Genomic DNA, 15620 nt, shown 5'->3' on the forward strand with positions numbered 1-15620 from the left:
TGCAGGGTGAAAGGGTTGCTGGCATTTTGTGCCAGTTTGGCCATTAAACAATACTGAACTTAATGTACAGGTTTCTCATTAATAAATGCTTCATGTGTGTCCACTGTACATCAAGGTACATTATCTAGGTTGTTGATATTCAAAAGGTGTTATTTAGCATTTATAACACGTGAGGTAAAATGGCTCACTATTTAGCAGGTGGGTCCTTGACTAATATGTTTGTCTTGTTATTTCCCCAAAAATAAAAATTCTCTCATCATTTACTTACCCTCATGCCATGCCAGATGTGTATGTCTTCCTTCCTTCTGCTGAACACAAATGAAGATTTTTAGAAGAATTTTTCAGCTCCTGTAGGTCCATACAATGCGAGTGAATGGTGACCAGAACTTGGTAGAACTTGGTTAAATCCAAGTCTTCCGAAGTGATCCAGTTGGTTTTGGGTGAGAAGAGTTACCAGCGAGTAACTCATTTTTCATTGTACATCTTGCCACTGCAGTGTCTAGGCACCATCGTAATTTCAAGTTTGATTGTAAAGAAAGTCATACACATCTGGGATAGCATGAGGTAAAGGGAAGTAAATGATGAGATAATTTTTCTTTTGGGTGAACTTGCCCTTTAAGTAAAAAATATCAAGAAGTTACACCAATTGACGTGAACAAAGTGAGCCTTTTCATAAAAATGTCAAAATAGTGACATTTTATGAGATGACAAAATAATGATTTTTTTAAAAGAGTCTAAATGGATCATATCTATTTTTAGGGGTAATTTTTGTCATATAACAACAGAATAGCTGCCTACATACTGTGTGTTGGTTTACCATATGACTTTGATTTGGTAGACATTTTTTTTTTCATATATTAATATATTTTATTTTTGAGCAATGCTAGTGTAGATTATGTGTGTGTAGCACAGATCCATAAATGTGTGAGGCAGGATGTTAGGAAATGGACATTGGGGGGGACAAGAAAGGCGAAGGGTTGATAAAAAAAAAGGGCCAGAGAGACAAGACAATAAATCAGTTCATCAAAGTTGATCTCTGACTCAATTACTTGTGCACATCTACATGGTGACAGAAGTGGGAACGCTGAACAAAACATGGCTCAAAATCTAAGACGCATAGAACCGCTCGTCTTTGATGATGACATCGCTAACAACTGGCTGAAATTCAAGAGGGAATGGGAAGTGTACAGCAAAGCGGGACTTTCGGACAAATCAAAAAAGGTGCAAGCTTACACTCTGCTCAATTTGATTGGTTCGGATGCACTAAATAGATATTAGTCATTTCACTTTCAAGAGGGTGAGGACAAAGAGGATCCTAATGTGTCAAGAAATATAATGAGATATGCTTACCAGAACAGAACGTTACAATGGTCAGACATGCTTTCAACATGATGGCTCAAAAACTCGATGAAGGAATTAAATCCTACGTGGCCACGTTATGACTACTGTGCTAACAGATGAACTAATATGCGACAGAATTGTCTGTGGCATCCACAATGATGCAGTTTAAGAACTAGAAAGAATGACCAGACTGGGCATCATCTTGCCAGTGGAGGAGACTACTCCTTGGTTGTCAGCCATGGCTGCTGCAGTCAAGAAGGATGGCACGGTACGCATATGCATTGACCCTGTGCATCTTAATAAGGCTCTCTTGAGGCCTCGTTACCCATTAAAGACTGTAGAGCAAGCGATCGCTGATATGCCATGGGCAAAGGTCTCCAGCATTTTAGATGCAAAGTGTGGATTCTGGCAAATCCCTCTGGATGTGGAATCATCAAAACTCACAAAATGTATGACTTTGTTCGGAAGGTTCAAGTTTTATGGAAGCAATATGGGCTTTCAACTGGAAGTTAGATATTTCAAAGATGCATGGAACGGCTCTTTACTGGACAGCCATGTGAAATTGTCATGGATGATATCTTGATCTGGAGTTCATCTGTTGAGGACCAGGACAAATGACTTAAATGCATACTCGACCATGTCAGATATATTCACCTGCAGCTCAACCCGACAAAATGTCGATTCAGGGTCTCTGAGGTGCTGTATGTGGGCCACCTTCTCACAGATAAGTTTGTCATGTCAGACCCAGAGAAAACTAAGGCCATCCGCCAAATGGCTGCCCCAGAAAACAAACATGGATTGCAAAGGTTCCTCGACATGACCAATTACCTCTCAAAGTTCATGCATCACTACATTGAGATAACATCTCCCCTTCATCAGCTCCTGCACCAAGATTCTGAATGGTGTTGGACTGAACAACAAGCTGTTGCCGTGGACACACTCAAAGCACATCTGACAAGCCCACCAGTCCTACAGTATTTTGATGCGCACAAGCCGGTGATATTGTCTGCTGATGCTTTGCAGCATGGTCTTGGTGCAGTATGTCTTCAAGATTGCAGGCCTGTGGCATTCGCATCAATAGCCCTCACAGAGACTGAATGTGAACTATAAACAAGGCCATGCACTGTATGTTGCAGATGCTCTATCACGTGCACACCTCCCCAGACAATCCTGGAGATATTGAGGACTATGATGTCTTAGCTATGAAAGGAGTGTTGTCATCCAGAAGGATTGACGAACTTAAGCAAAGCACACAGGCAGATGCCTTCTGCAAGCGTCTCATGGACACCATTTTCAATGGATCTAAGGAAGTACCGCATGACATCCGACAGTTATACACTATGAGGGGTGAATTGACAGTGGATGATGCATTCATTCTGCATGGTCAAAGGTATGTAATCCCACACTCTCTCCAGAAATACTACCTGACACAGCTCCATCAAGGTTACCCTGGTATTCAGTCCACTAAGCAAAGAGCACATGAAACCATGTTCTGGACTTCTATGTACAGTGACATTGAAAGAGACATTTCCAGATGTGCCCCGTGCAATGCTCTAAGAGAGCACCAAATGAGAGAACCCTTACAACTTACAACACCAGATACTTGACAAACCATGGTCCATCGCAGCAGCTGACATATTTAAGTAGGCAGGCAAGAGTTACCTGGTCTTGGTGGACTCAAACTTTGGCTGGTGGGAGTTTGATGCTCTCCCAAACCTCTCCATTAACATTGATCAGCAAGATAAAGTGGCAGTTCTCTGTACATGGGATTCCCTGCCAACTGATGACATACAATGCAACATCCTTTTCAAGTAGAGAATTTAAGAACTTTTCTTACCAGTGGGATTTCCAGCATGTAACGAGCAGTCCCAATTACACTAGATCCAATGGTCTGGTGGAGCATGGTGTCAGGTCAGCCAAGCATCTTCTAGAGAAATGTGCACGTGATGATTCTGACATTTATGTGGCTTTGCTCAACACACTCAGGAATGGCATGCCTTCTCCAGTGCAACGTTTACTGTCACAATGCAGGAATCTGATCCCCATGGAAGAATCCCAGCTCATGCCAAGAGTTGAGAATGATGTTCAGGCTACTTTATTTATCCTCAGACAAAAAGGAATGGTAAGCCATGACAAATCTGCCAGACAGCTTTCACCTCTGGAGCCTGGGCAGGCAGTAAGGATGGAGACATTCCGTGGTGTCATGATCTCCTGTTGTCTGCCCTGTGTTTCACCTGTCACCTGTCATAAACTACATTTCCCAGAGTTCCCTGCCCTCATCACTGCCAGCAATCATTCATTGTTCTCACCTGTTTGTCGTTTGATCATCACTCTCCCTGTGTATTTAAACCCTGTTTGTTCTCCAGTCCTTGTCGATCGTTACTTGTTTGTAGATGTTGGATGTTGATGTGTCAGCCTGGTTTACCCTGTTCATGTACCCTTTGATGTTTTCATGTTTTTGTTTCATTTTTCCCATCGTGGATGTTTCCTTTGTTCCTGTCTGTCTTGTTTTCACCTTTATAAATAAAACCCGCACTTAGATCCTCACTCCTCGTCTGCCTCCTCCTGCAACCATTACAGAACGATCAACCACAATGGATCTAGCGGTTCTTCGGGCAAGCTGCCGCCTCCTAGATTTGAGGCAAGGAAGCCGCCCGGTGGAGGATCACGTTAGGGACTTCCTGGACATAGCGAGTGCCACAGACTTCCCTGACTCCTCCCTGGTGGTGTTCTTCCGGGCCGGCCTGGTTGCCACCGGCGATGCGCGGCTGGACGCTCCGCGATTTTGTGGAGGAGACGCTGCTGGCTCGTCATACACTGTGGGTGTAGTGGAGGAGGATCCTGCCTCTCCTCCCACAGTGGTGACCCTCCAGTCGTCCATGGCTCGTCCTGTTTTGCCTGCTCCACCTGCCAGCAAACCAACCCCCACGCCTGCCTTGAGCAATGAGCCAGCGCTGCCAACTTCGTCCGCCCGGAGGAGGAGGAGAAGAAAGGCCTCTGCTCTCCAGCCTCCGCCAACCACGGCCAACCAGCCAATGCCTGCAGCCCCGAACGTCAGTGAGCCAGCACCTGTAGCCTCGAACATCAGTGAGCCAGCGCCTGTAGCCTCGAACGTCAGTGAGCCAGTGCCTGTAGCCCCGAACGTCAGTGAGCCAGTGCCTGTAGCCTCGAACGTCAGTGAGCCAGCGCCTGTAGCCCCGACCGTCCCAGAGCCAGCGCCTGTAGCCCCGACCGTCCCAGAGCCAGCGCCTGTAGCCCCGACCGTCCCAGAGCCAGCGCCTGTAGCCTCGACCGTCCTAGAGCCAGCACCTGTAGCCATGACCGTCGAGGCTCCGCCTCTCGAGCCTCCCAGGGCTCCGCCTCTCGAGCCTCCCAGGGCTCCGCCTCTCGAGCCTCCCAGGGCTCCGCCTCCCGAGCCTCCCAGGGCTCCGCTTCCCGAGCCTCCTACGGCTCCGCCTCCCGAGCCTCCCAGGGCTCCGCCCACAGGGCATCCTACGGCTCTGCCTCCCGAGCCTCCCAGGGCTCCGCCCACAGGGCATCCTACGGTTCCGCCTCCCGAGTCTCCGTCTCCAGAGCCTTCCAGGTCTCCGCCTCTAAAGTCTCCTATGGCGCCGCCTTCCTCAGCTCCGCCTCCTGAGCCTTCCTCGGCCCAGCCTCCAGAGCCTCCCTCGGCTCCGCCTCCAGAGCCCCCAGGGCTTTCCATGGTTCCGCCTCCCTTGGCTCCGCCTCCTGAGTCTCCCTCAGCTCCGCTTCCTAGGCCTTCCTCAGCTCCGCCTCCTGAGCCTCCAGGGCCTCCCTCAGCTCCGCCTCCTGAGCCTCCAGGGCCTCCCTCAGCTCCGCCACCTGAGCCTCCAGGGCCTCCCTCAGCTCCGCCTACTGAGCCTCCAGAACCTCCCTCAGCTCCGCCTCCTGAGTCTCCAGAACCTCCCTCAGCTCCGCCTCCTGAGCCTTCTACGACGTGCAGTCCACAGCTCTTGAGCAGTCCACAGCTCCGCTACCAGAAACTTCCATGGCTCCGCCTACCTCGGCTCCGCCCTCGGAGTTCCCCATGGCTGTGGTCCTGAGGCCGACTCCCAGACCTCCCAAACCTCCCAAACCTGTCCTGTGGCTGACTCCCAGGCCTCCAGACCCTGTCCCTGTCCTGTGGCCGCCTCCCAGGCCTCCTGAACCTGTCCCTGTCCTGTGGCCGCCTGCCAGGCCTCCTGAACCTGTCCTGTGGCCAGCTTCCAGACCACCTGACCCAGTCCCTGTCTTGTGCTCCCCATGGACTGCCTTCTTGCCCCCTGTGCCCCCTTAGACTTCCTGTCTGCCCCCTGTGCCCCCTTGGACTACCTGTTTGCCCCTTGTGTCCTCCTTGGTCTGCCTGCTGCCTGCCCCCCTTCTTGGACGATTTTTGTTTTTTTTGGGTATTCTTTTTTTTGTTGTTTTCTTAGGAGCGTCTGGAAGCCGCTCCTTTGAGGGGGGGTTATGTCATGATCCCCTGTTGTCTGCCCTGTGTTTCACCTGTCACCTGTCATAAACTACATTTCCCAGAGTTCCCTGCCCTCATCACTGCCAGCAATCATTCATTGTTCTCACCTGTTTGTCGTTTGATCATCACTCTTCCTGTGTATTTAAACCCTGTTTGTTCTCCAGTCCTTGTCGATCGTTACTTGTTTGTAGATGTTGGATGTTGATGTGTCAGCCTGGTTTACCCTGTTCATGTAACCTTTGATGTTTTCATGTTTTTGTTTCATTTTTCCCATCGTGGATGTTTCCTTTGTTCCTGTCTGTCTTGTTTTCACCTTTAGAAATAAAACCCGCACTTAGATCCTCACTCCTCGTCTGCCTCCTCCTGCAACCATTACACGTGGGTTTGACAAATAGGCTACGATTTATGGGAAGGCCCGCCAATGTCATCCAGTCAAGTGGTAAGACCTATGTAAGGAACCGTCGTCACCTCCTAAAGGTAGCTGAGTCATACTGTCCTACCATTACCTCATTAGTGCCCATGATCTCATCAGAACCCCAAGAACGGCCGGTGGCTGCGGTGCCAAATGAAAATTCTGAAAATGGATGTAATCCACCACTACCACAAAACACTGACAGTTGCAGGCAAAAGGTTTCAGACTCACAAGTCCCACTAGTTGTTACTCGATCTGTGAGAGTGTGCAAACCTAATGCAAAGTTCAAAGCCTTTATCACAAACTGATATCTTACACATAATCTTGTGTTTACAATAGGAGGGGGCATAATGTTACATGTTGTTACTGTTCACTGCTATGTAAATCGGTTCATCAAAATTGATCTGTGACTCCTTTATTACTTGTGCACATCTATAGCTAGTAAAAGTTTATTCTGCACTAATCATGACATCATATAATTTTTTGTTGTTCAGAATAACAGAGTTTATATTTGTTTGTGGTCTCCAGACAGTTACACCATGTGACATTTTTTACTTAAGCCTCAAAATTAAATGTGGTTACTATATTAACACCATATTACTGTAGTAACACCATACTTAAAACTATAGGTTCCTTCCATAAAAAACACAAAAAAAAAATGGTTACCACAATATTACTATAGTCAAAACATAGTTAATTTTACCCAGCTCAAGTAGTATTGAAGGAAATATTAATAGTGAAGACAGAAAAAGGATGGGAAAAATTGGGACAACCCGAGTCGTCAACACGGAAAAAGCACATCTACATAGTCACATCGCCCCTTGCCACTGCAGCGAAATTTGGGGTGCAGTTTGTCCTACATTTCTTTATTTCTACTAGATTATTGGAGTACAATTAACCATGCTGTGTGGAAGGTGCTAATTAATCCTAGTGCAAATAGTCACATGGCATAAAACATGTGGAAACTAACATGTTTTATGTTCATATTGTTGTTGAAATGAGGAGAGTTGGCACTCACCTGATCCTGAGCCAGAGGTGCTCATGTCATAGATGAGTTCTTTCAGGCATTTTTCAGCTGATACTAGAGTCTGGTCATCCAACACTTCTTCTGGATCCTGTTTCTGAGCTTTTATGTGTGTGCAGCGCAGGTTCTGAACCGCACACACTCCCAGAACCACACACACACACAGTAGGCACGACGGCACGAGAATTACTGCTGCCAACTCCAGCTGAGTCCAACCAGAGCCCTCAGATGACCGCCCTACGCACACACACACAAACACATTATTATGTAAAGATATTATTCATGTAAAACAAACACATTAAAATATCCTGAGGAAAGTTCATTTAAGTGAATCAAAACCAACTGAATACTGTTCATTTAAAGGTTAAACTTTTAGCGCACCGCGTCACATGACGTGGATATCCGTGAAGCGCTTCTATGGGTGCAGAACCAACACAAGTGCCTCTGGTAAGAAACTTCTTTATATTTTTTTTTTATTGAAATCTGTGTTTATTTTGGTTGTAAAGACTAAAGTCTCTAATTTCGTTTGATATGCCGCTTTAAAAAAATGCATTGATTTTTCGCATGTCAGCGCTCTAAAAAACATGATGCCCACATATGTGGAAATTGGGACCTTATTCCTTCAAATGTTTAAAAAACAAGTTAGTTATTTTGAATAGCTCTCATCATTAACACGTCTATGGGTCATTTCGCTTCATTTTAAATTAAATGATGTTATATTGTATTTTGTTATCATTGTAAAATATGGTTCTATTCATTAATATTAATAAATGCCTTCCTATATATACTGTGCATTTTTAGAATCAATGGGTTCATCCAAAAGCTGAAATATGTTGCTTTCAATGTCTTTATATGGAGTTGTAATGAAAATAAGGTGCTTTTCGAACTGTTCTGAGACCAGTGCAGACAGACAGCACACTGGAGGTTAAGTCATTCGCTAAATAGGGAGCAAGGGAGCATCCAATAACTTTGTTTGTTGCTGAGTGCATTCACTCCTAAAATCAGACCAAAAGTTTAGTTTCAGTCTGCAAATGATGTTTGAACAACTCAACATGTTTGACAGAGATGGGGAAATGATAATCAGTACATAGATTCAAAATCTATCATGCTAAATTCTACTTTATCATGGATGGCAGTGATTGAATGATGCTGGCCATTGTTTTGAAAAATAATAATTTATTCAGCTTCATAGAAAATCAGCTGTAATGTCTGTAATATTGCAAACACATGAACAACACTCCTGGAAACATATCGTCACCTTCCTAAAATAATGTCCTACGTCATTTTTTTCAGGTTTTTCAGACATTTACAATTTTAGCAATTGACTTTCGGTTCATATGTCGACTTGTGTGCCCTTCAGGACTTGTGTCCTGGTCCTTTCCATCACAAGTGCCATGCTCAGTTGAGCTAACGTGCAACTTGAATGCAATAGAATAACCTTGTAAATGTAGTTGCTATGTTAAGCAAACAATAAAATAGATGAAGGTTGTGGAGGCGGGCATGGTCGAGCGTTCCTCTGGAAAGAGAGTAAGCAGTAAGGGTTCTCACTTGAGATGAATTGCTGTAATTTCTTGTTTCTGTGTTCACAGTGAGGGATGGGGGAAATAAAAGAGACAGTCCTCAGAGTGTGAGAGGGAGAGAGCCCAACTGTGAAGCTGTTTGTCTGTTGGCTGCTGCCTTAGAATTAAAGATGCATCGTTACATGCGCGAACGTGTTTTATTTTGTGTATCAATAAAAGTGACATTCCTGAGTTTGAATTGTAGTCTCCCAATACCTCATTTCATTGAACCAGTTACAAAGATATTACACTAGATGTAATATATAAAAATAATAATAAAAAACAGCTGTATTTACAATAAAACATCCAAAGAACCATCATGTCTACACACATGTAACATACAAGTGTAAGCCATGCCTGGACTGAAGAGGTCTCATGAAATATTAAACAGCCCTCTCAGGGGCTCAAATGTGCAGGCCTGAACATATCAGCACTTATTTCTCCCTTTAAATACTAAGTATTGACAGCTTTACCGGCCCACGAGGAAAAGTCCCAGTGCTCTCTATAACTGGCCATTGTGACCCCCAGTGATCACGTTCTCATCTGGCCAGTGTAAGTGTCAGAGGCTCAGAAAAAGTTACACAGCTGATTGTGAAACAGAGTATATCTCAACTCATGAGTTTTTTTGAAACAACAAGGTCTGACTCTGTGCAGTTTAATACGTTAAATCTACAAGACTTTTATCCCAAAGAGATGTTTTTACCTTCAATGAAAGTGTGGATTACAACAGCTCTATATTTATTGCCATTTACACTGTTTCTAAACTCAACCCGGATTATCGGTTCATTAACTTTTTCCCCCTGTTCCACACACAATGCTATCTTATAGCATCAAAACACTTTTACTACAGCGCATACATTTTACTGCTTGCATTACATAATCAACTACATTTACAAGCCATTTCAAGTGTGATCAAAAAGCACAGTTTTTCCAACTGATAGAGCGATGCACTTGTGATGCGAATAAATGAACTACGAGTCTTGAAGTATGTCTCGAGTCTACACATGAGCCGAAAGCGCCATAGAAGCACCACACAAGGACGTGGTTGCTTCAGAAATCACCTCGAATTTGCTTTTATGACACTATCCGTTAGGTTTAGGTTTAAGATTTAGGGTAGGGATGTCGGTTTTGTTGATTTTAAACTTGTTAATATTTGCGAGAATATTTAACTCGCTTTTAGCGCCACACAGTGGACATTTTACATCGGAACTGCCGCGATACGTGTCATGAACCATGTAATAACATTTTGATAAAATATCACCACAGTCACGTAATTTTCTTGAGATCAGGCTGGTTAGTGATTTGAACAACCCCCTAATATTGAGTATTACAATTCTGCATGTAACTTGTCCAAAACAAACTGTCCTACAGACATGAATGATGTCTCAAATCATGCAGCTTGTTGTGGAGAAATATGCTGTTACTTTTCTAAGTGATCAGACTTCATTTTCACCTGCCAGGAGACAAAATACTGTAGGTGAAATATCCCACAGACTTACATTGTACAAGGGATTTGAGCCACATACAGACCAGAATATTATGAGACTTGAGGCTGGACTCATTTTAATTTGGGCCAGTAAGCAACCACTCAGAACACCCTGGCAACGTAGAAGAAATCTTGCATGGGCAAACACCACTAAAAATCTAGCTTTACTGCAACCCAAGCCTTTCATTTACTTTTGTGTACATCAATCACTTAACATTCACAGAAAGAATGATGTATTGATATAAACATCTGTATTTGTATTAAGTGCACTATGTACCATAAGAATGAATCCAGCCTTTGAAAAAGTAAGTGCGTTTTTGCCTAGTGGGCCCTGAGCTGACAACATCTGTACAGGGTCACTAGTGACAACAGCCAAAGCTGAGGATTTCAAAATAAATGTTCCCCTTTGCCTCATTTGTCTGCAACAACAGACTGTAAGTAAGTGCACTTTGGACATTAGAGGGTTGTTAACCAATGCGGGACGCTTTATAAAGTACGTGCAGTGATAAGCGGTCAGCACAGAGCCTTGCTGTAAGCACATATTTCTAAAAGGCGTGTTTAATAGATGCACTTGAGACTGATAAAAAAAAAAAAAAGACAAAATATTAAAGAATTTATGGATTCATAATCAAAACATTGGTCATTAATGGAGTTTGCTAGGGCAAGCATCACTGTATGATTATGGTTATTTTAATCATACTAAAGGAAAGGGTTTATACTGCTATAAATGTACAATGGTCAGAAATAAAATGGAAATAAAGTTATTGAACGTCTGCTGCTTTTCTGTGGAATTACCTGTGGGGAAAAGTGTTGCAGATAACTGAGTTCATTTTAAAATAAGATCCATCAGATAATGCACTGTCTGGCTTTTTTTTAATAGTCGTTCTTATCAACAGAATTGAATAGGCAATCGTTATTAAATGTGCCTCATGTAGGCCCTTCCTGCTTCAGAAACATGCCGGGTTGCAGTAACCACATTATAATGTCATGTTCAGAACTGGGCCTTCATTTCACAATGCTTGACCAACAGCTTAATGAACTCCAGCACATTTTCACAACAATAAGACAGGCCATCAGCCAAGACTGAGAGAACTGCAATACAGATAGAGGAGATCAGGGCTAGGTGTCACAATTTTAACTAGAGGGAATATTTAGATCGATTTTTGAAAGTCGTATGGTCCTAAACGTTGAAGTCTTGACTACCAAAATAGCTATATTGAATATTTCCAGCATTATTGCCTAGGTAAGCAATAACAGTATGTATACATTATAACAATATTATACATTAAAATGACATCATCTAAAACATGTGATAATCATAATATAAATCTGACAACTTGTCCAACTGGACATTTATGATAAATACCCTTGTGACAACCTTCCCATAAACATACAGTATATGGAAAATCATATTTCATCCAATTTCTGACTTTGATTACGCAAAACACGTGCAATGTCAAATAAACGATTATAAAGCTTTATCTTCATGACACTGAATATGGCCTAGTCAATAACGGTCAAAAATGGAGGAAAGCAATAAGGATTCCTTATTTAGTTTCTACCATAATCTGGACCATGGGCTTCACTTCTATCGGGAAGACACGCAGGCTTGAGTGAAGTTTAAGATGCCATTTATTTGATGAATGTAAAACAGAAAAGTAATGTCTCTGTTTGGCGTAGGCCCCGTCTGCGGTCCGAGGGATTTGTACTCGGAACCATCATATCCTGCCGGAGATAGGAGGCAGGGGCGAGGAGCCTACCCCCATGCAGGACGGGACACGACTGGTGGTGGTGGGGTGGTGGAGGTTGCTGGTTAGCACACTGAAACAGTTGAGTAAGGGTGATAGATTGTGATGCAATGGCTTACATGCGATTGGCTAGGAGTTACCCAGCTAATGATGTGATGATGTACAGCTGCTAGTCTTCCCGCTAGAACTACACTGCGCTTCCATTTCCAGGCTCTAATCTTCTGTAATATAACTTTTTTATAGATAATATCTGTATGTCAGTGGATGTAGAGTGCCGACACATTTGTTTGAATTTTACATTGCAGATTCACTAGAAAGGAGCACAAGCTGCGGAACAGAGCGAGAGGTGCACATCTGTGTGCATGAGAGAATACAGCCACTGTCACTTAACAGCAGCAATGAGCGCTCATCATAACATTAAAAAAACACATTGTAGTGCCAGATAGTGTGGGGGCAAAAAATACCCTAATAAAAATTATATTGTTTTTATTTAACATCTGATATATTTCTTAATATTATTGTTGTACATACAGTATATGGCATTAAATATGACTTAGTGTTCATTTTATTCTTATAGGGTAAGTGCTAATACGTTTTGAATCTTGAAAAAATTTAAATGATTAATTTATTAAATTGTCGTATTTTACAAACAGATGAGACACATTTTGAAAAAATGCCCAGTGGCAAATTTTGCCCCTTAATGTAAAAGTCAAACTTACACTAGCTGGAAGATTTTGATATTTTGAGAGATGCTGAACTCCTCTGATATCAAGACACTACATACAATATGAATCAGTGTTTTATCATCATAATCTACTAAAAATTACAGAGACTTTCTGATTGATGTTCACAATGAATTAAGAATGTAGAATATGCTGATATAACATTCTGTAAATTGTCCTTTTAGGATCATGAGAATCACTCATTTTTTAAATCAGAATTTCAGCCAATTGTCCCATTCAGTACCGTTGTATTTTAATGAGTTATATTGAGTTTAATAAATTCTACCCAAGTTTTACCTTTACTGAAAAGAACATATAATAGCTTCACTTTCTTCATACCCTCAATGATTCATACTTTTTCAGACAAAATGTGTAAAAAATATGCAGATTTTCCCCCTTTAAAATAATGGCTTGATTTTTCTGACATCATATTGCAGGGAGTGACATCATCAAAGTCTTTTTGACCAAATTATTTAAACAAGGGCTGGGTAAAGACACAGATTTATCCATTTAGTTTGATTCCGATTCTGATTCACAAGCTCTTGATTAAATTTGATTCCGATTCTTGTGGTTATATTCAAGTTTTCATGTCAGGGGGACAGGATTCAGTTTAAATTATGGTTATGTATGAAGGATATTACATTTTAACTAACACTGTTAATTATACAGGGGACCTTGGTACATTTCAAAAATAGTAGCTTTTCATCATTTTGGTCACATTTTAGCATTTAAAAATGAACAAATTCCATGTATCCATCAATTAACATGTTTTTAAGTTAATACGTTTTTAAAATGTATATCGCAAATACACTTTAGGGGCTTTTCCACTGCATGGTACAGCTCAACTCAATTCGGGGTTTTCAGATGTGGATAGTACCTGGTACCTGATATTTTTTTTTAGTATCTCAGGAAGTGTCTCAGCTGTTGGCCACACACAGCTACCACGGACCTACCAACAGTGTAGGGAAAAGTAAAAAAAAAACTTAAGTGACTACAGAACCATCAAGGAAAAGTGGAAGTGGTTCGACCAAATGGACGCTATCTAAACTGGCGAGCAATGGGAGGGAGAGTGCCCTGGACTGGCGTTGATCCACGATGGAGGATGGTATGTTTTGTTTTGTTAACTCTATATTCTGCTTGAAAGCTTCACTTTATTTAGTTGAACAGCTACTGGAAGCTTGCATCTAAAACAACCAGGCTAATTTAACTGTTACACTTGTGTAAAATCACCATGCAACAACTGCTTTATACAGTACAATGAGCTAGTAGCTAACAGCTAGCGGTCGTGTTATTGTTTTGGTCCGTTTGTGTCAGGTTTATAATGATGTCACGGCAGTAGAGGTTGCTGACTATCTGTGATTTTTAGATCTTCAAAAGTCAAATCACCACCCACTTGCATTTTAAAGACCAACTGAGCTGAGATATTTGTCTATTTTTTCTTTAAATGTGTTCTGGTGAAGAAAGAAAGTCATTTTTGGGTGAACTTTCCCTTTAAGGCCATTTTCTGCATTGAACTTTACTCTACCCTTTTAAAGTATACTCCATTTGACCTTGCAGAAGGAAACAAGCAGTGGACACACACACACACACTATGCTTTATTCTACACAGCCAGACCTGCAGAGGGCTATAAGTGTCTGGGTTATTTCTCTCATGGAGTTATAAAGATGTCTTTGTAATCTTTCAGACTTGAGTACAAATGCAGGTATCTCCTAACATCCTTGCACAAGTGCTTGTCAACATTGTTGTTGTGGTCTAAAATAGTTAACTGGTGTTTCCCTCTCTTCCAATACTTCTTTGAATACCACGTGAAAGCAACTGCCCAGAGGCGTGGTGTTGACACCTAGTGCACTGACCAAGTAATGCAAATAATTCCAGGCACATATGCAGATTATGTGTAAGCAAGCACGGTTAGAAAAGTACCCTCGAGTACCCTGCTGATGATGAAATTTACGCCACTCGCCCTGTGACATTTCCCAGTAATGGCACTACTTTGGGCCTAATGGGCAAATATGTCTTGAAAGTTCAGCAAGAACCCTGTTCAAATGAAATTTGAGTTGATATGTTCTGGCACAGAGGGCAGTCTGTCAGAGCTTACAGACAGGGGACAGACATCCATTCAAAGCTTTTCAAATATCCTGCTAGAAAACACGTACAGTATTAATAACCCTCATTTCTGGTTACACAGTCAGCCCTGTTACATCACACACCTGGAAGAAGAGGATCAATGCTTCCCTTGTGCACAAACAAACACACACACACACACACACACACACACACACACACACACACACACACACACACACACACACACACACACACACACACACACACACACACAGAAATCCTGTTTTAAAGATGTTTGTGGTTTCCATTGACTGAGCTGAGAAAGATCAGAGCAATTCAGCACACAAGAACCTTCTAATCATAAACAAAACACATGTTATGACTATTGATGGAAGTAAATCACCAGTTTTACAACCAATAATATTTTTTGTCAAATAAAAGCTATTAATCAAACAATAATAACAAGGAAACGAGAAAATCACTCACTACTTTTGGCTGAATAACTGGAGTAGCTTTAAAAATATTCATGTAATAGAATAAAACAGTGACATTTTAAATAATAATATATTTTTAAATATTGTTCGTTTTTTATTAATACCGACCCCTGAGGTAGAGAGTGTGTTAACTGGTATAATAAATTACCAGGAAAGTAGAGATGATAAAATAATTTATAATTATGCTTAACATTTATAAAGATCAATATTTGTAGAGCAATACTACAGCAGAACATTCCACCAGTCACAAACTTCAGAAAATTGTGCATGATGAGAACACAACTCTTTCTGGGCTTAA

At 42.1% G+C, this 15620-nt stretch overlaps 1 protein-coding gene across 2 annotated transcripts in view; it reads right to left on the reverse strand.

The window, feature by feature from the left end:
* The window catches only part of LOC127658514 (TGF-beta receptor type-1), a 56586-nt gene that overhangs the window by 15692 nt on the left and 25274 nt on the right, over window positions 1–15620 (reverse strand). For both annotated transcript variants that reach the window (XM_052147824.1, XM_052147823.1), the window contains one exon: window positions 7243–7485. In XM_052147824.1, coding sequence (XP_052003784.1) covers window positions 7243–7485 — 243 coding nt within the window. The remainder of the gene's footprint in view (window positions 1–7242; window positions 7486–15620) is intronic.

The sequence above is a fragment of the Xyrauchen texanus genome, chromosome 18 (genome assembly GCF_025860055.1).
Source record: "Xyrauchen texanus isolate HMW12.3.18 chromosome 18, RBS_HiC_50CHRs, whole genome shotgun sequence".
In the NCBI taxonomy this organism is placed as follows: Eukaryota; Metazoa; Chordata; class Actinopteri; order Cypriniformes; family Catostomidae; genus Xyrauchen; species Xyrauchen texanus.